This window comes from Podarcis liolepis, assembly GCF_965112155.1.
Source record: "Podarcis liolepis genome assembly, chromosome: 4".
Taxonomy (NCBI): domain Eukaryota; kingdom Metazoa; phylum Chordata; class Lepidosauria; order Squamata; family Lacertidae; genus Podarcis; species Podarcis liolepis.
In genome coordinates, this window is record NC_139558.1 from 31,689,323 (window position 1) to 31,713,112 (window position 23,790).

At 42.5% G+C, this 23,790-nt stretch overlaps 1 protein-coding gene and 1 long non-coding RNA gene across 3 annotated transcripts; one reads left to right on the forward strand and one right to left on the reverse strand.

Moving 5' to 3' along the window:
• Positions 1–2,476: 2,476 nt before the first annotated feature.
• TMEM182 (transmembrane protein 182) lies at positions 2,477–22,097 on the reverse strand. 2 transcript variants are annotated; one of them, XR_014525735.1, is made up of 6 exons: positions 21,572–22,097; positions 21,139–21,238; positions 18,232–18,330; positions 11,947–12,084; positions 3,026–5,687; positions 2,477–2,969 (listed from the first exon to the last, which is right to left on the reverse strand). XR_014525735.1 is itself a non-coding variant. In XM_083501614.1 (5 exons), the coding sequence occupies exons 1-5, from the start codon at positions 21,710–21,712 to the stop codon at positions 5,464–5,466; spliced, it is 702 nt and encodes a 233-aa protein (XP_083357740.1). In that variant the 5' UTR covers positions 21,713–22,050; the 3' UTR covers positions 2,477–5,463. The 2 variants fall into 2 exon arrangements, 1 of the variants encoding a protein (XP_083357740.1); XM_083501614.1 differs by having other exon boundaries at positions 2,477–5,687; positions 21,572–22,050.
• Positions 10,391–11,840, forward strand: LOC310706223. The gene is made up of 2 exons (XR_014525769.1): positions 10,391–10,508; positions 10,868–11,840. It is a non-coding gene; the product is annotated as an uncharacterized lncRNA (long non-coding RNA).
• Positions 22,098–23,790: the final 1,693 nt, after the last annotated feature.

The following is a 23,790-nucleotide window of genomic DNA, read 5'->3' on the forward strand; positions in this document are numbered from 1 at the left end:
GTCTCCCTTCCAGTGTGAAACCATACCAGACCCTGCTTAGCTTTGCCAAACGTGCTAACAGATTTATTGCTGCGCTACTAGGAGTCCTTCTGTTAACAGTTGAGTAGCGTAACCTGGGGCATTTGGTGGGGGGGGGGGTTTCCACAATTAACAGACACCCTGATGAAGTTAGACCGAGAAACAATAACTTTCCAGCTTTCTTCCCTGTTAAATGAGATGAGTCCCTTACCTTTTTCACTTACGCCTCAATAAATTACCAGGAATCTAATGAAAGACTCAGCAAGAACTCCAGAAGAGCACCTAGAAGTTAATGAACCAAGGGAAATACTTTTGAAATTGTCTACAAGGTGTCAGTGACTTTCTTATGAATCAATAAATCCGTAACTATTTAAGAGGGCTTATTTCCACTGGGAGAGAGAGGCAGTATTATGCGCAAGTACTTGCGCTAAGTAGATAATGGCTCACAAACAATATGGGCGCCAGCCAATTAGCAACAAGGGCATAGTCTGATCCTGCCACTTTGTCGAAGCTAAGAACATAGGAAGAGCCTGCAGGATCCGGCCAGTGCCCTTCTAGTCCAGCATCCTTGTTCTTGCAATGGCTCAATAGATGCCTATAGGAAGCCTGCAAGTAGCTGGAAACAGATGCATGAAGAATAACCAAGTTATCAAATAGCCTTGATATATTATATGGCCATGCGCTGCACCGAGTTAGCAGAATAATTGCAAAATCATGTTAGGCCTCTGCGAAATTATTTTCAGGACTTTCCGATTACCACCTCCGAGCCGCGTTCTAAAGCAAAAGGGGCTAATCTTGAAAATGGAATAAATAGCAGGGGAAAGTTCTGGATATTTCCCAGTTGCAGAATGTGCTCGGTTGGGAGAGAGATCCCAGCTAGCTTACCGCAGCTCTTAGGTGGTCCCTGTTTTGTTGACTTCGCTATTCAGAACAGCTGTGGAACGAAGCAGAGTTCACTGCAAGACCAGAATAATATCATGCAAACTGTGTAACTATCACATTTTTAGATCAGCTCAATTTTAACCAGAACCATCGTCACGCACATGACGTCACACAACGACCTCTGAATATTGAGGGGGCCCAGTCCCCTAAAAATAAAATTCAGGGGACTGAAACTGCCTTGGTCGCTAGGAGTCGGCACCTATGTTTCCAGCTGGGGGTTGGTATCCTGCATTGTCTTGTGCTATTTTCCAGCACTGGCAATGCCCAGAGAGACAGCTGTGGGGGACAGGGTTTGGCTTCATAAGGTGGTGATGGTCACTCACTCGCTCAGTGTACATAAGGGCAGCTGATTTGGGGTGCCATGAGAAGGTACCAGATTGCTCAATATTGTAATAGTATTGTTACTGTTACTGTTACTGTCACTGTCACTGTCACTGTCACTGTCACTGTCACTGTCACTGTCACTGTCACTGTTACTGTTACTGTTACTGTTACTGTTACTGTTACTGTTGTTATATTTTACTGCAATGAAAGAAGAGACACACTTGTGGGATCTTTTGCCTCATAGGTTGCAACAACTTGACCAGCCTTAGATACTGTGTACTAAGGACTCAGCTACATTAGTCAAAAAACAGTGTTTTGAATGCTGGTAAGGGACCCCAAACAGTTAAGTCCAGTCAAAAGCGACTATGGGGTGTGGCGCTCATCTTGCTTTTCAGGCTGAGTGAGCCGCTGTTTGTCTGCAGACACCTTTCTGGGTCATGCAGCCAGCATGACCAAACCGCTATTGGTGCACGGAGGACCGTGATGAGGGCCAGAGCTCACGGAAACACCATTTACCTTCCCGCCACAGCGATACCTGTTTATCTACTTGCACTGGTATGCTTTCGAACTGCTAGGTTGGCAGAAGCTGAGACAAAGCAATGGGAGCTCACCCTATCACCGAGATTCGAACCGCTGACCTTCCGACCAGCAAACCCAAGAGGCTCAGTGGTTTAGACCACAGCGCCACCTGCATCCCTCATAAACATGCAACACCAGATGACGCTGGAGAGCAAAAAAATAAACAACAATGTGATTTTCCATAGTGTTTTTTTTCTTTTGCTATAACAGTTTTATTTCAGACTTATTTATAGCATGTTTTTTCCTGTGTGTAGATCCACCCCCTAGTGTGGAAGATGGGTTTCTCATTTGGTAATCCACCTCCAACAGCAAAATGTCTGGCTCCACTAGCACAAGATGCTCCTTTCCCCTCCGTCTGCCACACACCTACTACTTATTTCCTCGACATCTGATGGGAGGGAGTTCCACAGGGCGGGCGCCACCACCGAGAAGGCCCTCTGCCTGGTTCCCTGTAACCTTACTTCTAACAGTGAGGGAACCACCAGAAGGCCCTCGGAGCTGGACCTCAGTGTCCGGGCAGAACGATGGGGGTGGAGACGCTAAAATAATGGAATTCAACTTCATGGATTGGCTGGAGGGAGTGGTGGGGAAGAAAGCTTCCTTTGTGCTGATCTTTTCTTAATTAACTTTTTATTTTTTAAAAAAAGTAGAACATAGCAAGCCATTTTTACATAAAAACACATGTCAAATATATATATATATATTTATATGTTTAAAGGTATCCAGTCTTCATGTAATGCTGAAAGAAGGAGTCTATCTTTGAAAAATCTGCCTGGATTTTAAGGATGTGGATTTGGCAGACTTGTGAGTTGTTAATCCCATCCTCCTGGGATAGATCATGCAATAAATATAAAGCTGATGAGGATCTGAAGCTCTCTCTCTCTCTCTCTCTCTCTCTCTCTCTCTCTCTCTCTCTCTCTCTCAGGCTCTGATAGACACAAATAGAACTTCTGGACATGGAGATTCCCCAGTCACTTCAAAGGGAATAAGGGCTTGGGAGACTGAGAAATGGAGCTGCATGGAATTCCTGGACTGGGTTACAGGGCTTCCACAAATTTATTTATAAGTAAGTCGTATTGTACATCATCATACATTTTATTTGCATACTGCCAGGAGATTTTGTTGATCAAGTGGGTTATCAGTTTTCTAAATATATAAGTACCCAGAAATGTAGCCTATAGAGCAAAGTTGCTTAGTAAACTTATGGAAGGTCTTTGTCTGGTTGGATGGCTTTAATAAGAAACGGGATAACTACAGAATCGCAAGAATTTGAAGGGAGCAAATACTAATAATAATAACAATAATATTAATAATAATTTTATTATTTGTACCCCGCCTATCTGACTGGGTTGCCCCAGCCACTCTGGGCGGCTTCCAACATATATAAAAACATAATAAAACATTACACATTAAAAGTCTTCCGTATACAGGGCTACGTTCAGATGTCTTCTAAAGGTCGTATCATCTTGACATCTGATGGGAGGGCATTCCACAGGGTGGGTGCCACTACTGAGAAGGCCCTCTGCCTGGTTCCCTGTAACCTCACTTCTCTCAATGAGGGAACCACCAGAAGGCCCTTGGAGCTAGACCTCAGTGTCTGGGCTGAACGATGGGGGTGAAGATGCTCCTTCAGGTATACAGGGCCATGTAGTTGCACTCAACACAGCAAGCATGACTCCTCTTTGGACAAAGTAGCTTCTGGTGGGCCGCCTTCCCTGTCAGTGGGCCCTGGTGGGCTTGTGATAGCAGCCCTCCAACAGCACTGAACAACAAGGCCTGGTCAGCCTTTAAATTTTTCTCAATGCCCCAGAAGAGTGCTACACCAGAAGCATCATGGGAAATTAAAAAGGTGGCTAGAGTGTCAGACGAGGAAAAAATGGGGGTGCAGGGCTGGCAATTGGGCCAGAGATTCCAGGTGCCAACACCAGGCTTGGCTGAAAGGCCGGGCCATTTCTCCATCAGCGGCCTATAGATATTAAGGGAAAGGGGCAGAGTTATTGACAGTCTCCAGCTAATTTGGATGGACACACATTACCACACTTCCTGCTTCTTCAGAGGTCCAGGCATCCATGTGTGGTGGGAGAGGCAAGCTTCTCACATTGTCAGCAGGTTTCAGATACCCTTTTCACATTGTGAGAGTTCACATATCCGTTGCATGGTTCCCAGATTTCCTTGTATGTCAAAAGAAGAAAGCAGGCTGGCTGCAAGAAGGTGACTGATGGACACCAGTCAAGGTGACTTGGCCAAACAAGTCAAGCCGTAAAGTACAGAGGGAAGCAAAAATAATAAAAAATATATAACGGACAACAGAAAAGCATATATTGTTGTTAAGCCCGGGGGTGGGGGTGGGGGAATCTGCTATTGCAGAGAACTGAACTAAATGACCCATAAACTTCCCAGTTCCATTACACTAAATGTTTATAACTTGGACCACATGAAAGCATTCCTAGCAATACCACAGCACTAATTCAGCGACCTGGCCTTCTGCACTACTGCCACATTGGCTAAAGCAATACATGGGCAACTGCACTCTATTTTTAAGAGCAGAAATATTTGTTCATATTAAAGCTAATGCCAAATGCCGAAAGAAGAAATAACGGGTGATTAAGGGATTCTGTGGACACTTGCTTTCTTCTGCATAAGCAGAACCAGGACTAATTCACACATTTCCTTTCCTAATGAGGGAACACACATGACCGAGTTTACTTTTGCTTAGGTTATCCACAGTGAGATGGGAATAGGTTTCATTCTTCCAGGAAGCAGCACAGTTGCTTGCAGATGGGAGTTACAGCATTCACTTTCCCGTTGCCTTGCCACGACCAGATCCTGTGCTCATCACAAACCTAGCCAGCGTTAACACCTGCACCTCACTTACCAACCATGACGATTCCTATCGAAGCACACAAACCTTCCCCTTAGAAGGAGACTCTGAGCATGGAGAAATACAATCGTACATCAAGGGAAAGTAGCCATTGTTAAAATGAGCCAAGCACTGTCACTTGAGACTAGATTTGTGGCAAGCAAGAGGCAAGAGTTCTGGCCTTGCTAAAAGAATGGCACATTGGCACAAGGTGAATGCTAGGCGACTACTGGAAGGGTGATCTACAGCCTGTGCTGCCCATTCCCTTCTTCTGTGGCTAATATATATGAGCAGGAGGTGTGGTTTCATTGCATATTCCTTCATTAAGAAGATAATGGTTGAATTGGCCCTAAGCCCAAATTCTTACATGAATCATTTCATATTTTTATCTGTCCCCCAGTGCGTTCAACACAGAGATGTGAAGTTGCAAAATATCTCATGTATTGCATGCAGTTCATCAAGATCTGAAGGAATTTGAACAGTCTAATTTATGTCAGTATTCCTTTATGACAAGGATATATAACTGAGACCACAAATCCTATAAGGACATACCTGGATATAAGCTTCGCTGAACTCAGTAGGACTTACATCTGAGTAGATATGCATGGGATTGCATTAGCTACGTAAGCAGATCTAGAACAGCACCAGCAAACACATGGCTATAAGAGGGATAATGTATAAAAATAGCTTTTCAGCAAAACCTCGCCATAATTCCAACATTTCAAACAGCCGACATCTGATTAATCAGAGTGCAGATAAATTGTACGCCCTACCAGTAGGAACAGCATTCCTGAAAACATGGTAAAAAAAATTCCAACTAGAGCCAGTATAAAAGACCAGCCATAACGCACATAGACAGAAAAATCAGGACAGTCTATTTTCTTCATATTCACATAGTTTTCAAGATCAGCCATTGCCTGGACCCAGATGACGTAAAGGATTACCACCAATGTGAAGACAATACCTGAAGGAAGGGAAAAAAAGTTTTAGTAAAGATATATGATGGCTCAGTTTGCTTGAGAAATGCTTGGTATATCCAGTGAAGGACAACGGTCGAGTTTTCCCCTAACACTAAGCCAAACCAAGCCTTAGCACAAATGGTTTGTCTCATAGCTGTCAACTTACAGATTTGAAAATAAGGGACCAGCAGCCTCGAAAATAAGGGATCAGCAGCCAAAATAAGGGATCAACAATTACTTTGATAAAATACATATTTTGTTGCGTGCAAATGGATTTAGATACCTATTAGGTCCTATAAATTACCATATAGCATATATTCAACACACAAAAAACAGCAACAATTTGTTGTTGACAAAGCACAGCTGGACATAGAAAGGGCCCCATTACCTTCAGTAGCTTATTTAAGGGACATCATCAGTAAGGGACAGCAGCGGGACATGGAGCTGGGATAAGGGACTGTCCCGCCAAATAAGGGACACTTGACAGCTATGGTTTGTCTCCGCCAGACAAACCATCAGCTGCAAACCCAAGAACAAAACTTTCTCACAGCTTGTGGTTTGTGTGACATCCATGCTCAGAGGCCACACGAAGCCAAACCATTGCTCAGCTCATGGCAGAACAGCAGCAAGAGGGCCAAAGGAGGAGAACGGCAGCCGCGATCATCTCTCTGGGAACCCGCACACATGCAGGTTTGCAATAAGTCACTGTCAAACTGCACCCCACAATCAGCTTGATATTTGTGCGTCCTCAATAGCATTGAAAGCTGGAAAAAAATGTGGTGAATAGGGACCAATATGGACATGAGCAGAGTTCAGATGAAGTTCCATACAGAGCAAACGCACGTGTGACAGGGTCCTATCCCACGAGACATGCATCCAGAGTCATCTTTGTAAAACTGCTATTTAGGAACTAACATTCAGTCACATCATAACTTGCTGAAGCCACTTCCTGTAACCTTAAGCTATCTCTGCTTGCCTGCCTTTCTTTCTTGCCTTTCTTCTTTCAGAACATTTATCATGCTTTGAAAGGCAGGAGAGGATCTTCTGCAAGTCTAATTGCAATGTCAGTTCATTATGAAGCGGGACGTGTCAAACGAAATGTATTTATTTTGGGAAGGCTGTTGTCAGCCTCTTACGCTGACAATTGTCAGGAAGGGCCGTGTTTTCGAGCCCAGTGGCTGAGATTAACCTCATCCCTGCCATCAACTTCAAGAAGCAGGCATTTTTAGAAACATTTCAGGCTGCAAACATATTTCTTCGTTTTCAGCTTGTTAGACCTTTGCTTGGGGCACAAATATCTGTTGTTTAGTCAAACAGGATTTTTTTTAAAAAAAGAAAAAGAAGAAAGCTGCAGTGAATCACAAGCAACTGGGGGCAATTATTTTTAAAAAGTAAAATATATGTCTCAGAGAGATTAGGATAAATAAGCACTTTCATTCTTTTTTCCCCCTCTCCCCATGCCTTTCTATTTTCCTATTTTATTTTTAAAGGAGGCCCATGTTTGATACACAGCACTGTGGAATGAGATAAGACCCAGGCTCCTCGGAGGTCAGTCATTTCTGCCATTAACATTTATTCTTTTTAATCTGTTTCATGCACAGACACACACACACACACACTTCTGCTCATTGCGGGAAGAGAAAAAGAACACAGAATCTTTATAAATGCCTAGGAATTCAAGAGCAATTTTCAGGCCTTCCTTATTCTTCCTGCACAGCAAAATGTCTTTCGCTCGTCAGCCGTGAATGGCTGTTTATGGCACAAAGCTTCCATTGCACAGACAAGAAGTCAACAGGTGCTGTAGAGAGTGACAGGAGCCTCAGGCAGGCGCCGCTGGTAAATGTAGAACTATGCTGATTTGTAAGCAATTGTTTTGCTCACAGGTTTACCTTGCAGACTTTGCTCCCACTGCGGGTGTCGTCGGGCTACGTATTGATACTTTCTCTACGCGAGTCAATAACCGAGAAGTTCCGCTGTTGAGACTTTTCATAAGATCCAAGTTACTGCAGCGAGAGGCTGGCAGAAAATCTGAGGGTGTAATTTAGCATGAGCTTAGTAGCAAAAGGAGAAGGAGATAAAACCATCCGCACAGCTGTCTCTGTAATGATAGAGACGAATAGAAGGAACCAAAGTGTTCCACAAACAAGTGGTTGAGCAGGCCTAGGGAACAGCAGGCAAGGGACAGAAACCGAAGCAGGCATTTTTGCACTGACCTCAGAAGACTTGGGAGTGCGGGTGGCACTGTGGGTTAAACCACAGAGCCTAGGGCTTGCCGATCAGAAGGTAGGCGGTTCGAATCCCTGTGATGGGGTGAGCTCCCGTTGCGCAGTCCCTGCTCCTGCCAACCTAGCAGTTCGAAAGCACGTCAAAGTGCAAGTAGATAATTAGGTACCATTCTGGCAGGAAGGTAAACGGTGTTTCTGTGCACTGCTCTGGTTTGCCAGAAGTGGCTTAGTCATGCTGGCCACATGACCCGGAAGCTGTACGCCAGCTCCCTCGGCAAGTAAAATGAGATGAGCGCCGCAACCCCAGAGTTGTCTGCGACTGAACCTAATGGTCAGGGGTCCCTTTACCTTTACAGAAGACTTGCACAGTTGAAGATCCTTTGCTGCCAACTCAAGTCTCTACTTTGAACATAAGAACATAAGAAAAGCCCTGCAGGATGAGGCCAGTGGAATCCTGTTCACACAGTGGCCAACCAGATGTCCAAGGGAAGCCCGAAGGAAGTATCTAAGCAGAACAGCGTTCTCTCCATCTCTGATTCTCAGCAACCGGTATTCAGAGGCAAAGTATCTCCAACAGTTGGGGTAAAACACAGCTGTCATGGATAGTAGCCATGTATAGCTTTATTGTCCATCAGCTCATCCATCTCTCTTGCAAAGACATCCAAGTTGGTGGCCATCATTTCCTCTTGTGGGAGCAAATTCCAGTTTGTGCTTGGCATTAGGGTATTGGTGGTTTGCACCCCATACATGAGACTCGCAGCGCACTTCTGTACAGGTAAACTCAGAATGTAAATTCCAGGAGATGTCATGGGGCTTAATCTCAGGTTAAGTGGCTATAGGATCTCAGCCGAAATGTTTCAAGTACAAATCTTGCTGCATTCAAATTGTAAACCAGAAGCTCCCTGAGAATAAATGGATTCACCCCCCATACAATCAATCGTCATGGTTGGGAGCAGAGAGAATAATTTCTTGACGATTATTCTGGCTTGAGGGCTTTGCATGTGGCCCTCTAGATTTGAATACAGTCTAGACAACAGAGGTTAAATGAGTACCTCTCAATCAGGGAGGGGGAAGCTTTTTTTAGTTTGAGGGCCACATCTCCTCATGAGTAATCTGGGGGGCCCCACACAATACCCCACTAGCATCCCAGAAAAAAACAGGACATCCCATTTTCTCACAAGAGAGCATGGCAGCCATTTTGAGTGCTGTGATCTCGTGCGATTTTTGGGTGCCATGCAAGCACGTCCCAGAAAAAAAAAGTGTCTTTTGGATCCTTGTGCAGATCATGTGACTCACGCAGGAGCATGGGCAAGAAGATGTGTGTCCTGTTTTCAGGACTCAAAATGTTGAAGGGTATGGGTCACATACCAGTGTTGGCTGGTGCCATAGGGCAGGGCGACAGCTACGATTCCTACTTTTGTACTGTAGGCCACGTTTCAGCCATGCCAATGTCGGAGGTTTCTACCCACAAATCTCTCAACACAAACAAGCAGGAGGCACTGCCACAGCCCAAGGGCACATTCTAGTCAGGCAAAAGCAGTCAGGGTGGGCATGGACCAGGGCTGGCAAGGAGGGGCTGGGGAAAGGGGGTGTGGCCTATAAAGGGATTATTGCCTCAGCTCAAGGGCCAGATAAGGAGTCCTGGAGGGCAACATTTGGCCCATAAACCTGTGGTCTCCCATCCATGCTCCAAAAACTTTGAAGTAATACATATCAACAGGAACTGAAAAGCAGGAGATTCTGAACAGTACCAAACTGCTACACTGATGGAGAACTACTGAGGCCAGCATTGGGCATGAATTCTTGGATTTTTTTTAATATTTTTTTTCAATATATATTTATTAAGGTTTTACAATACAAAAAAACATATTCAGTAAAATAACATTAATTATTTGACATCTTTTCATCATCACTTTGGACTCCCTCACACCTCCCCCACACACTTGCATCGTTATAAAATTATTTTCAAGCAAATTATCATTTTGTTCATAGTCTTTAGATTCAGTCATTAAAGTATGGTTAAACTTAAGTCTAGTTTAGTGATAGACAGTTATTTCTGTTCTGGCATCCCTATCAACATTCAGCCAAATTACAATATTTTTGTAAATAAGTCTTAAATTTCTTCCAGTCTTCTTCAACTCTCTCTTCTCCCAGATCTCGGATTCTGCCGGTCATCTCAGCTAGTTGCATATAGTCCATCACTTTCATCTGCCATTCTTCCAGGGTGGGTAGCTCTTGAGTCTTCCAATTCTTAGCGATCAATATCCTTGCTGCCGTTGTTGCATACATAAAAAATGTTCTGTCCTTCTTTAACACATTCTGGCCAACAATGCCCAAGAGGAAGGCCTCTGGTTTTTTGGTAAAGGTATACTTAAACACCTTTTTTAATTCGTTATATATCATCTCCCAGAAGGCCTTCACTCGCATGTGAGGGCGATCTGGCTGCGACATCTGTCACCCCATTGATCGCCAGGGTTGATTCGGGCATGAATTCTTGGATTATGTGCAAACAGACACTGGCCACAAACTACAAAAGCACATCTTGCAAAAGCAGAGCCACAATGTAAACAGAATTCCCCACACATTTCTTCCAATACACTGGTACCTCGAAAGACGAATGCCTCGCAAGACAAAAAAACTCGCAAAACGAAAGGGTTTTTTGTTTTTTGAGCTGCTTCGCAAGACGATTTTCCCTATGGGCTTGCTTCGCAAGACGGAAGCGTCTTGCAAGTTTGTTTCCTTTTTTTTAACACCGTTAATACAGTTGCGACTTGACTTCGAGGAGCAACTCATAGAACGCGGTGTGGTAGCCTTTTTTTGAGGTTTTTAAAGACTTTGGTGATGTTTGAAGCTTTTCCAAAACTTTCCCGGCACCATGCTTCGCAAGACGAAAAAAATCGCAAGACGACAAAACTCGCGGAACGAATTAATTTCGTCTTGCGAGGCACCACTGTACTTAGTCCACAAAGTGCTTTATATTGTCTATTATTACCATCTTATTGATCAAAGAAACAGAGGTTAGAGACAATAGCAGTAAGCTTTCTTGGGCAAGTAGGAATTTCAGTTCAGGTGTTCTAGACCCAAGCAAGCATTCTCTTGACGCACTGGTCCTCACAGGCAAATCACACAGACCACCAAGAAAACTACATGAAGAAGCTTTCCAAGATTTAGACCGTGAGACTCTTACTCTCAGGGTTGTGGGTTTGAGCCGCACGCTGGGCAAAAAGAGATTCCTGCATTGCAGGTCGTTTGACTAGATGACCCTCGTGGTCGCTACCAACTGTACAATTCTGTGATTCCATGACAGTGTGGCCTTGACACTGTTTCCTTTTCTTGACATTATAATCCTTCCAACCACGAAGGAATGAATGTCTTATGCAGTGTTGGAAGACAGATTCAGAATGCTAGAGCAATCCTAGGATCATCCTACTTTATTACCACTTAATGATATCTTGTGTGCCCTTCTTGCATTATATAAATTATTAGTATGATTACACATATATTATATAATTACATAAAATTATTGTGCATTGTAGGAGATTGGACTAGATGACCCTTCCAGCTCTACAATTCTATTATCCTATGATTCCATTATTATTATTATTATTATTATTATTATTATTATTATTATTTGCCCTAGACCAGGCAAAGGCCAACTTCGGGCCTCCAGGTGTTTGGGACTACAATTCCCATCATCCCTGACCACTGGTCTTGTTAGCTAGGGATGATGGGAATTGTAGTCCCAAACATCTGGAGGGCCGGAGTTTGCCTATGTCTGGCCTAGACCTATTGAAATGAACCATAGCTGCAACATGAACTCTCCCAAATCTTCCCCAGTGCCATTTTCTTCTGCGAGCCTTCTGCCAGAAAACCTCCAAAATAGCACGCAGAATTCCCTTGATGTGCATTTTGGTTTTGTTCTGCTTTAGTTTTTTTAAAAAGCCAAACCCACAATTCTAGGCCGAATGTTGCAAGTTTGTTTTTTTTAAAAAAAGGGAGCAGGGGTGGTTGAATTTGGATTGAAACATTGAACACTTACCAGCAGTGATGAAAAAGCCTCCCCCAACTTTGTACAACGCGTGGCTACCAAAGGGTGCAGCGCAGATGATGAAGAAGCTCGCCACGACCACAGTGACCACTCCCAGCAACATGAGAACAGACCAGAAGCCACGATAAACTAGAGGTTATCAGGGGAAGGCAGGAAAGATACAGAAAGAGGGTTTTTCAAAAACATCCTTACAACACAAGGCCATTTTACGAAGTCGCCCCCGCCCCGCCCCGCCTCCCATTTTCATTTTCTTCATCACCAAAGCTGATCATTTATTCTAACGCGGCTTCCTGTGCCTTAGTGATCTAAGACGCCATATGTCTTTCATTAGGCTTGAATGCCAAATCCTATCAGATGATCTTGGAACATAATAACGTTAAGTATACGTGTATACGGTTAATAGGTATACAGTATACGTGTGCGGTTAATAAGTTCGTTTACTTGGGGAATGGAAATGGTTCATAAAATGGTGTGCTGAACTGTAGCCAAGATTCTTCTAGATAATTATACGCTTTCGCTAGATAACAACCAAGTTCACGAAAGTAGAAACAGACACAAGAAAGAAAGCTCATTTGGGCATTCCTAGGACAGGGCCAGTTTAAGATTCAGAATCCTTCCTCCTTAAAAAATTACAACAAAAAAAACCAACCACGGAGATTTCGTGAAGCTCGCTTATTTCGGGGGGAAATACACTGGTGTGTGGTTTTTAAAATGAAACTGAAAACACTAACAGGACAACCGGGGGGGGGGGGAAATATATGAAACGAGGAAGTCAAGTCTGCCTATCGCCGAAGCCATTCAGTTCTTTGTATATTATTCAATTCAAAATGCAAAACTACAGAATCTCATTGAGCCAAGGGCAAGCAATGCTGAATTAATGGAAGCAGCTGGTGATAAATGGGCTGAGAGTTTTGTGACATATGGTGGCCCCCCAAAAATGTTCATAACACAATAATTTAGCTGCTTAATTACACATCTATTTTCGGAGACACTTTAAAGACCGTGGCCGCGGAAATAAATTCGTTCTGTACATTGTAAAAAGGGGAATATCAATTCTTCTTGTTAGACAAATTATTTTATAGCCTGTTTTCCTAGAGCTAAAATGGAGGAGATAAGGAAAGAAAGTGTAGGCCTATGTATCACGGCTGACAGTTTAAGTTTAATAAGTGGATATCAAAAACAGTTTAATACCAGGTTTTGGTATTAATAGCACTGAACTAAGACAACCTATACTCATTCAACCAATCATATGTGACTGACGATGTCTCATAAATCTTACAATATATGAGAATTCTAGCAATCCACACTGTATATATTAGCTTCAATGGAAGTAGACATTTGTATTTTCATTTCATAAACTGACCTTTAGTTTCCTTCGTTTATAACTATTCTGCAGATAGCTATAATTCTAAAAATATATTAAATAACTAGATGCTAGAGATGATAGATAGATGATAGATGATAGATAGATAGATAGATAGATAGATGATAGATAGATGATATAGATAGATGATAGAGAGAGAGAGAGAGAGAGAGAGAGAGAGAGAGAGATGATAGATAGATAGATAGATAGATGATATAGAGAGATAGATAGATAGATGATAGATAGATAGATAGATAATAGATGATAGATATAGAGTCATTTAGATATAGATAGATGATAGATGATAGATGATAGATGATAGATGATAGATGATAGATGATAGATGATAGATGATAGATGATAGATAGATAGATAGATGATAGATAGATAGATAGATGATAGATGGATAGATAGATAGATAGATAGATAGATAGATAGATAGATGATAGATATAGAGTCATTGCAGGTCATTCCATTGTTTTAAAAATATATTCTTGCATGACAAGCACCCCACCTTGCCACACCCTGGAATTTATTACTTTGGCCAAATTGTTTTTCGCAGCTACTTGTTGAACTTCATTTGTGGCTACAGACAAAAATTGCATAAGGAAAAACAACAACAACCAAACAATTGTTGGAAGTCATGAAAGTTAGACATGCCCACAATGTGGTTGGCACTGAGTAGACCCAATCCTTGATGCCCACGAACATTGTGGTCTGTGATGGTACCAGGACATGTAATGAGGCCTTTTAAAACTGAAGACTGTAGGCAGGTTCAAACGTGGAGAACCTTTCTACTTTGGGGCATGCCATTGATGCCTATTTTGCGTAGATTATTTGTTTAGATTATCCTGAACCATGAAGGTCCTCAACTTTAGAAGTCTTTTCCATTGGTGGTTCATCAAAGTATGCCTTCTTTAAATGGTGTAAGAGCTTTTCATTCAATTTTATTGGTTGATCGTGTTCATTCAAACTACCAGGAATAGTGCAAGATAGAGATAAGGTAGGATAGCTAATATATTGCTGTCTGCTCTGACACCTTGGCATGGATAAGATATCACTCCAATTAAACTTCATTAATTCCTATAATTTTTTTCTCTGTCACGGGGATTCGAACTGCCGACCTTCCAATTGGCAAGCCCAAGAGGCTCAGTGGTTTAGACTGCAGGAACAGTACAGTACATAATGCACTATATCTTCTACTGCCGCACATAAACAGCAGTTTACAGATATTATAGTATGTCTCCCATACTGTATATAAATCAGTTTTATTTCCAATATTTACATTCAAAACCTTTCTAAAGTAAAGCACTGTAGGAAAGTAATAGAGAAATTTGACCAGGGCTATGTATTCCATGTCTGGCTACTCTGTGTTGTTGCAACAGGATGACAGAGAATAGTTTCCATAACTTAACTGTGCAACATTTTTCTTCAGCGTGTCACAGCACTTGCCTTGGCAATGTTACCCAAAGCTAAAAATATAACTGAGTCAGGACAGGACAAGGAAGACAGAACTGAATGGGCTGTACCCAAGTCTGATTTCTCAAATAGCAATATCATTGTGGCATCTCTCAGGTAGGCGCCATTTCCATTCTAAGAGAATGAGGGAAGTGTTCATGGTGAATCCTGGAACCACTTTTTCTAGGAAAATAGCACTGGCCAGAACTAATATATTATTATCATCACCAAATAGGAGTTAGTGGGTTTTTTGTATTTTTGATTCCTGATTGTTCAGAAAAGTTATTCTTTATGGATGTATTATTATTATTATTTAAAAAATCAATATCCTAGACGACTGTTTGGCTCTTAACCAATTATTTGTTCAATCAATATGTGCTCACTTATTTAAAAATCTCAGAGACAACATGTCTGAAAGCAAAGAGCAGTTTCCAGAATGGGGCACACAACTTTCAGTTGCTGTTGCTCACAGCTAACAGAAACAACTGTCTTTACCAAGGGTGCTTGGTTGTTGTTTTTTAAAAGGTGCTTTTTTCCATTTGCAAATACAGAATCTGGAAAGCTTCACATCAACACACAGCACAAGGCAAAATGAAAGCTACAGAAGGATCACATTTGCATAGATTTCTGAGAAGATCTATCCGGTTCAGCTGCCTGCCTGCAGTTTCAGCCTGAAAAGAATTACGGTATCTGCTAACTTTAAGCGGTAGAAATAATGTTTCTGTTTTATCATAGTTGGGTAGGCATGTGGGATTAATAACACCGGCCTGCAATCCTGCTCATGTTTACTTGGGAGTAATAAGGCCTGCAATCCTGCTCATGTTTACTTGGGAGTAAGATTCCTTGAGTTCAGTGGGATTCACCTTTCAGTAAGCATATATGTCAGGCTAGAAGACTTGTAAAGGTAAAGGGTAAAGGGACCCCTGACCATTAGGTCCAGTCGTGGCCGACTCTGGGGTTGCAGCGCTCATCTTGCTTTATTGGCCGAGGGAGCCAGCGTACAGCTTCCGGGTCATGTGGCCAGCATGACTAAGCCGCTTCTGGCGAACCAGAGCAGCGCACGGAAACATCGTTTACCTTCCCACCGCTCTGGTACGTATTTATCTACTTGCACTTTGGCATGCTTTCAAACTGCTAGGTTGGCAGGAGCAGGGACCAAGCAACGGGAGCACACCCCATCGCAGGGATTCAAACCGCCGACCTTCTGATCGGCAAGTCCTAGGCTCTGTGGTTTAACCCACAGCACCACCCGCATCCCTTAGACTTGTAGTCCTTGTTTTATGCCCAATTGGGAAAAGACATTTAAAAATGCATAATATCACCATAGCATACCCTCCCTCCAACATCCCACAGAAGAAAATCAAGTCGTGCATATTTTGGGGCCACACTCCCGTGGGAGCCAGGTGACTTGCACAAAAGCATGGCCCCCCAAAGCAGGCATCTTTGGGGGGCACACCCTTGCAGGAACCAAACCAGGACATCCCGCGATCCCATCAGAAGCCAGTGTGGATCCTGTAAGTTTGGGATGTACCGCTAAGTGGGACAGTAGACGAGTATGCTATAGTTAGAATTAAAAGATGTAATGGGAGATAACGTTTAACAGAAATGGAATGCCAACCATCCATCAGTGACAAATAGACTGAGAAATGCAATGCGCTTAACACTCAGAACACATATAATCTTCAGTGTGCACACATTGTAAGCAAAGGTGACAAATACTTTGCCGCATACTTCTTGTCTTGGAAATTAAGAGTTACCCTGGGAAATGGGTAGCTGAGGACACAAAAAGGGATTCTAAAAAGAAGAATGCAGGGCCCCGAAGACAAACAACAATATAATGAATAATAATGATAATAATAGTTGCATTAGTTCTTCACAGTGAACTGACTTGTTATGTGGTAGTGCTGGCTTATGGCGAATATTAGATCTAAATTTTAGAACTCCACATTTTCAATTGTCTCTGGAAAACAGCAATTTAAAATCTGAACATTTATTTAATCCTGTTGCTCTGGGTGGTGAAAATCTTAAGATCGTAGTTAGCAATGAGATTGGTCCAAATGAAGAAATTAAAGATGAGCATTTCTGTGTCATGGTGATTTCCAAGTGTCATGAACACTGCAATCCTATACATTTTACACAGAAGTAAGCCCCATTGAGTTCAGTGAAGCTTACTCCTACTTTGTAAGTGGGAATGAGCTTGCAGCCTAAGAATGTCTGTAAGTAAGCCTGAAATAACAGCAAATTTCTTGTTTTCTTTTAGATAGGCACAACTATTTAGAATGGGTTAACAAATTGTTACTGCCTTTGAGGCAACATTAGAACAGCCAGGAAGCTACATTTCTGTGGATCGTTTAAAATCAAAGATAATGCAATTATGTTTTAAGTACTGAAGTCTTGGTGCGATTAGGTCAATTTGAAACAGCACCAATGTATAAACACAACACATGTTTTATAAAATAGTAAAGGTTAAGGTAAAGGGACCCCTGACCCTTAGGTCCAGTCGTGGCCGACTCTGGGGTTGCGGTGCTCATCTCACTTTATTGGCCAAGGGAGCCAGCGTACAGCTTCCGGGTCATGTGGCCAGCATGACTAAGCCGCTTCTGGCAAACCAGAGCAGCGGACGGAAATGCCGTTTACCTTCCCGCCGGAGCGGTACCTATTTATCTACTTGCACTTTGAGGTGCTTTCGAACTGCTAGGTGGGCAGGAGCAGGGACCGAGCAACGGGAGCTCACCCCGTCATGGGGATTCAAACTGCCGACCTTCTGATCAGCAAGTCCTAGGCTCTGTGGTTTAACCCACAGCGCCACCCGTGTCCCAATCAAAAATAAAATAGTATATGATACCAAATCATATCACGTGACACAAAAGATTACATGACAGAAATGGAACAAGGTGTAAGTAGGACTTTTTTCCCAATTAAAGCACTTATGGTAGATAAGAATCAGTTTCAATGCACACATTTAGGAGGTGCTGCAGTATAGCGATCATTAATGAAACGGCAATGGCAAATTATATTGATTGAAACATATGAAATAGTGGGTGGAAATCAACTAAGCCAGGGGTCAGCAAACTTTTTCAGCAGGGGGCCGGTCCACTGTCCCTCAGACCTTGTGGGGGGCCGGACTATTTTTTTTTTTTTGCGGGGGGGGGGGGAGAACGAATTCCTATGCCCCACAAATAACCCAGAGATGCATTTTAAATAAAAGGACACATTCTACTCATGTAAAAACACGCTGATTCCCGGACCATCTGTGGACCGGATTTAGAAGGCACCTGGACCAGATCCTGCCCTCAGGCCTTACGGTAGTTTGCCTCCGCATGAACTAAGCTTTACTCAGATTGCAGCATGGTCCTTTTAGCCTAGGATTCTCTTTTTTTGCAACAGGAGAGCTCTCACACAAGTCGTGAAAGCGATAGCGCTATTGACACAGTAGTGAACAGGAAAATACTTACTAATTGCCGAGTTGTAGGCAGTTGAATTGTGCTCATCTCGGAAGAACGGAAACGGAGAGAGATAGGCATGGGTGCAGTTTTTCGTAGGCGACTGGTTTGCTGAAAAAAAGCAACCGCACACATTTAAACTAGTGTCCTGCATTTATTGGAATCTGCAGAGGAAGCCGTTAGACATACCATAGCCTAGACATGTCTATCTTTACAGTGATACAGAGAAGGGATATATCCATGGTGCAACAAACTCCTATGGACATCGGGCAGGCAACAGATGCTGGATGCTTTCATTTACAATTAAAAATATGCCTCTTTTCCAGGTTTTCCCAACGGTTTATATCAGTTCCTAGCTTTCTAGCTATTGTGATTGATACTGATGTTTTATTGCTGTTTTATTAAGAAGGCTTTTGTTATATAATGTGCCTTAAAGTGCATACATTGAGTAAGTATAGGGTACAGTAGTACCTCGGTTTTTGAATGTCTCCGTTGACTAACATTTTAGAACTCGAACGCAGTAAACCCAAAAGTAAATGCTTTGGTTTTTGAATTTGCCTCAGAACCAGAAACACAGCTTCCGTATTGAGATTTCTGCTTTGAGGCTTCCATTTTGAGTTTTCAGTTTTTGAATGTTTCAGAACTTGAACAGTCTTCCGGAACAGATTATATTCGAAAACCAAGGTACCACTGTGGTCAGTGGGGTGTTATCCAGATATTTTAAACCTCAACTCCCATTAACCTCAACTAACGGGCAGAGATTATGAGAGTTGTAGGTCACAACAGCTGGAGGACACAATATTCCTTTATTTACCTCTTTATTTAATTTCTATCCTGCTCTTCTTCCCAAGTGGGCTTAGTGTGGCAAACAACAAAACTGCAAAGCAATACAAACAAATGCTTTGCTTTGTTTTAAACATTTAAAACATTTTTTTTAAAAAAAATCTCAAAACATTTTTTTCAAAAGACCCAGATTGTTATTTCATATTGGCTATACCTGCACTAAGTGGCTGTTCCTTTGTTTTGTTGTTTGGCTAAAGTATTGCTACTGTTTACTGGTTGTATGGTTCTAAATTATGTTATTGCAAAGCGTTCTTGTGCGTTATATTGCAAGGAGGGCCTTGCATATTTCAATAAAATAATTAATAGCTATCATACTTGAACTTCTCAAGCACTGCAAGCAGCTCATACGCCATCATTTAATCTGTCCTGTTCTGCATGCCACCTGTTTTTCATTATGATTCGTTATTTTTAAAGCTCCCAGGATAATGAGGTGCAGTATAAACTAAAAAAAAAAGACCCTGCATGCCTGCCTGTGGGTTTGCAATATACCGTATTTTTCGCCCTATAGGACACACTATTTCCCCTCCAAAAATGAAGGGGAAATGTGTGTGCATCCTATGGGGCGAATGCAGGCTTTCGCTGAAGCCTGGAGAGCGAGAGGGGTCGGTGCGCACCAACCCCTCTCGCTCTCCAGGCTTCAGGAAGTTATCTGCAAGCCTTGCAAGCCCGGTGAGAGTTCCTGCGGGCTCGAAAGGCTTGCGGGCAGCAGCCTGCAGCCCGAAGCATGGGGCGCCCTCCGGAGGGCGCCCCGTGCTTCGTGCAGGTGTCCGCAAGCCTTGCGCGCCCAGTGGGCTTGCGGATAGCAGCTTGTTCTGGGGACTGGGGTCGGGGGAAGCTCGGGCTTCCCCCGCCCCAGCCCTGTGGCTGGGGGGGGGGAATAATTTTTTTTATTCATTTCCCCCCCAAAAAACGAGGTGTGTCCTATGGGCCACATTTGGACTACAATTCATATATATATATATAAAGTTTTGATTTGATTTGATATATATATATATATATATATATATATATATATGCTTTCGTAGATTTTCACGGGTACAGGAATGCAGGTTTTGGTGTCCTCGGGTGTCTTCCCGTGTAAAAGTTGGGGTGTCTAGGCGACGTTTCGACGAGGTCTCACTCGTCATCTTCAGGCTGATGCTTTCGGCTTCTTGTTACTGGAACAGAGCAGGATCTCAGTGTTTGAGTTCCTATAAATACTGCTTTCTCGATCTTGCCGGACATGTCGCGGCCGCGCCGGGGCTGGGCTCCGATCCGATATATATATTCTGTTTAACAATTTAAAGTACTCATTTTTACATCCTTAAGCTATCAAAGACTTCCCTTCTTCTCTTTCCATGGTTCATTTTACATATCATAAATCCCTGCATATTTTACAAAAACTATACCATTCAGTATTCTATTATTACATACATCAAAACTTATTTACACTGTTGAATTTATCTTAATGCTGCCAGCGTTTTCAGCTGCACACAGTTATTTCCCATATATTCAATAAACATTTTCCAGTCTTCTCTAAACCTATGTTCTTCTCGTTCTCTTATTCTATATGTTAAGTCTTCAAGCTGCGCATATTCTGTCAACTTAAGTTGCCATTTTCTTTGGTTGGGACCTCACCCATTTGCCATTTGGGGGATAACAAAACACAGGCCGCAGTCGTGGCATACATAAATAACCTTTTTTTGACACCTGGGAATTTCAGTCTGAATTATCCCCAACAGAAAAGACTCTGCGGGGTTTTGGACTACAATTCTCATCAGCCCCATCTATCCTGGCTGTTGACAAATGCTATAGTACAGCAGTGTGTGAACTCTTGTACGAGCTGCTGCAAACATATTTGAATAATGTACTTGTACAAGCATTTGCAGAATTGCACCAAAGGGATCCCTCTGTGATCACTGCGAAACATGACAGCATTGTCGCTCCTAATGTGTGAGCAAACATCTATGATGACCACCACTTTAAGAACCAGGGCATTATACAAATAGCGCTCTTTTGGGAAATGTAGACATACTTTAAATAAAAGCACCAATTCTAAGTAAAATTATATTGCCAAAAAAAGGGGGGGATACTTACTGTACCAAAACTTTAACATACTGTGGGCATTCTCTTCGACGTTCCCATCAAACCAGCACCTCCAGAAAAAACCCTCATGGTGGAAAGTTACTCTCTCTTCCTGTATAAAAGAAACATGTAAATTGCTATTCACCAAGTGGAGCTCTATTCCCTGTGCAAATATAGACACATACAGGCAAGTAAGAAATAGGGGGGGATGTTAATAAAGGTTTCTGAACAAAATTATGGGGAGGGGGGTTAATATCTCTGCTGGTTCTGAACATAACTGACCAAGATGAGAATCACATAATATCATCTCCTGGATGTTAATAGAGTTTAGATGAGGCTCACAGTAACCTATACAGAGTGTTCCTCATTTGTAAGAGATATTTCTGGTAAGAAAGAAGCAAGCACCATTCAGATGCCATTCAGAGGAATAAAAAGATATACTAACCCTGGTGTCATTCATGCCTTCTGAACACCTTCCAACCTCTGTAGCAAGAAGCCAATAGTCCGTTCCAAAGGCAACCAAAAAGAACAAGATCCCGAGAGCTCCAAATAAGCCTCCAAAAAATATCCCGACTCTCAATTTCATTGCTGATTTCTTTGTTTGTTTATTTGTTGTTGTTCTTTGACAAAATGGACGTGAAAGATTTATAATATACTTTTAGTGAGAAAGAAAAACCTCCCCTGAAAAACAGCGCATCGAGGATTAAACTGCCGGACCAGAAGTTCTGCCGAAAGAATTGAAGTCTTGAAAGAAGTTGGTGTTGTTGGTTTTTTAAAAAAAAAACCTTTCTCAATGGGTTTCCCACTTGTGCTGTGGTTTGATTAGTGCTCCATTAAAGTGCAGCCTAACGAATAGACAGGACTTCTATTTTAGGACACTCCATGGAAGAAGGAACTGGACAGGCTTTCACTTCGCTAGGAGTGGCCAGCCCAAAATAGCTGACCTTCCCTTAGCTGGGTATTGACTGGAAATATTGTGGCACTTGGTGCATCAACAGACCTGGAAGAGGGATGAAGTTACTGCGTGCCCTTGTTACTCGGCGCAGGTTTGAGTTTCAACTCCAGCAAGCATGTACGCCATGTAATCAATGTATCTACCTCCCATAAGCAGGCAAGGAATTGGCTCAGCCTCCATCGCAGACAAGCACATAAAAGCACAGAGCCAGGCTGAGACCCAGGAACATACATGCTACACCGAAAGCTTGGGCCTCATTGATCGACGAGCACACCCAGACAAATATCAGGCGTTGTTACAGAGCTTTCTTGACCCGTTAAAAGTGACAATTTAGAATAGATTTAGAAAACTTATTGATTAGAATATTTGTGTGAGATTGTATGGGGAAAATACAGAATAACAGATACATTCTTGCTTAAAATGTATATAGGAAGTGCAGTGTAAGCGATGGAAGTCAATCAATGAAATTTTATTAATATTTTCATATTGAGATATTTGTAGAATAAATTTGGAAGAAATTCTTCCAACTTTTCTTCTTTTTTCTTTCTATTTTTTCTTTTTCTTTTCCTTTTTTTCTCCTTTGTTCTTTTTTATGTGTGTGTGCTTATCTGAAATATGTATGTATGTATGTCAGTATGTATGTATGTATTTGCAATATTTTGCTTACGTTTTGCAATAATTACAGTATTTTAAATTAATAATTTTTTAAAAAGTGACAATCTATCAACCTCTTGCTCCACCCACCCTCCCACCCCACCCCAAAAAGGAAATTTTACGCCTTGATCCAAAACCCATAGCTAAAGTCTACTTCATAGCAGCAGAACCAGCACCAGTAGACTTGGCGCATTTGCAAAAAAAAGAAGAAGCAGTCATTGGCAAACATGCATGCTTGTCAAGCTATTCCATTGGTGGCAATGCTGTGCTTCCTTCAGTCCAAATTTCAGAAGGGAAACAGTGGAGAGGCGGGACCCTGTAGATGCTACTGAAGACCTTTGTGGATGCAAAGGTTTCTGAGCACCATGATAGTGATCTCTGATATAAAGGACAAAGGCATTCAGCTTTTTAGCCACATTTCAGAATCCTTTTTCTATTTTACGTCAAAGCTGTGCCTCAGATTTAAACCTCTCTAAGGCTCACATGCGGGACGCGGGTGGCACTGTGGGTAAAACCTCAGCGCCTAGGACTTGCCGATCACATGGTCGGCGGTTCGAATCCCCGTGGCGGGGTGCACTCCCGTCGTTCGGTCCCAGCGCCTGCCAACCTAGCAGTTCGAAAGCACCTCCGGGTGCAAGTAGATAAATAGGGACTGCTTACCAGCGGGAAGGTAAACGGCGTTCCGTGTGCTGCGCTGGCTCGCCAGATGCAGCTTGTCACGCTGGCCACGTGACCCGGAAGTGTCTGCGGACAGCGCTGGCTCCCGGCCTATAGAGTGAGATGAGCGCACAACTCTAGAGTCTGGCAAGATTGGCCCGTACAGGCAGGGGTACCTTTACCTTTACTAAGGCTCACATGTGTTAACTGCTTTGTTACATATAAATATATATATATTGAACATCTAAATATCTAAATAAGAGCATTTCAGGCATATTCAGTATCCCTGAATCAGTGGAAGTGATGGCAATGTTTTTATCTCCTTTGTGAAAGTTTAGACCTTTTAGGAAACGGAACGTACAATTGCAATAAACTGGGGGGGGGGGGCAAAACAACTT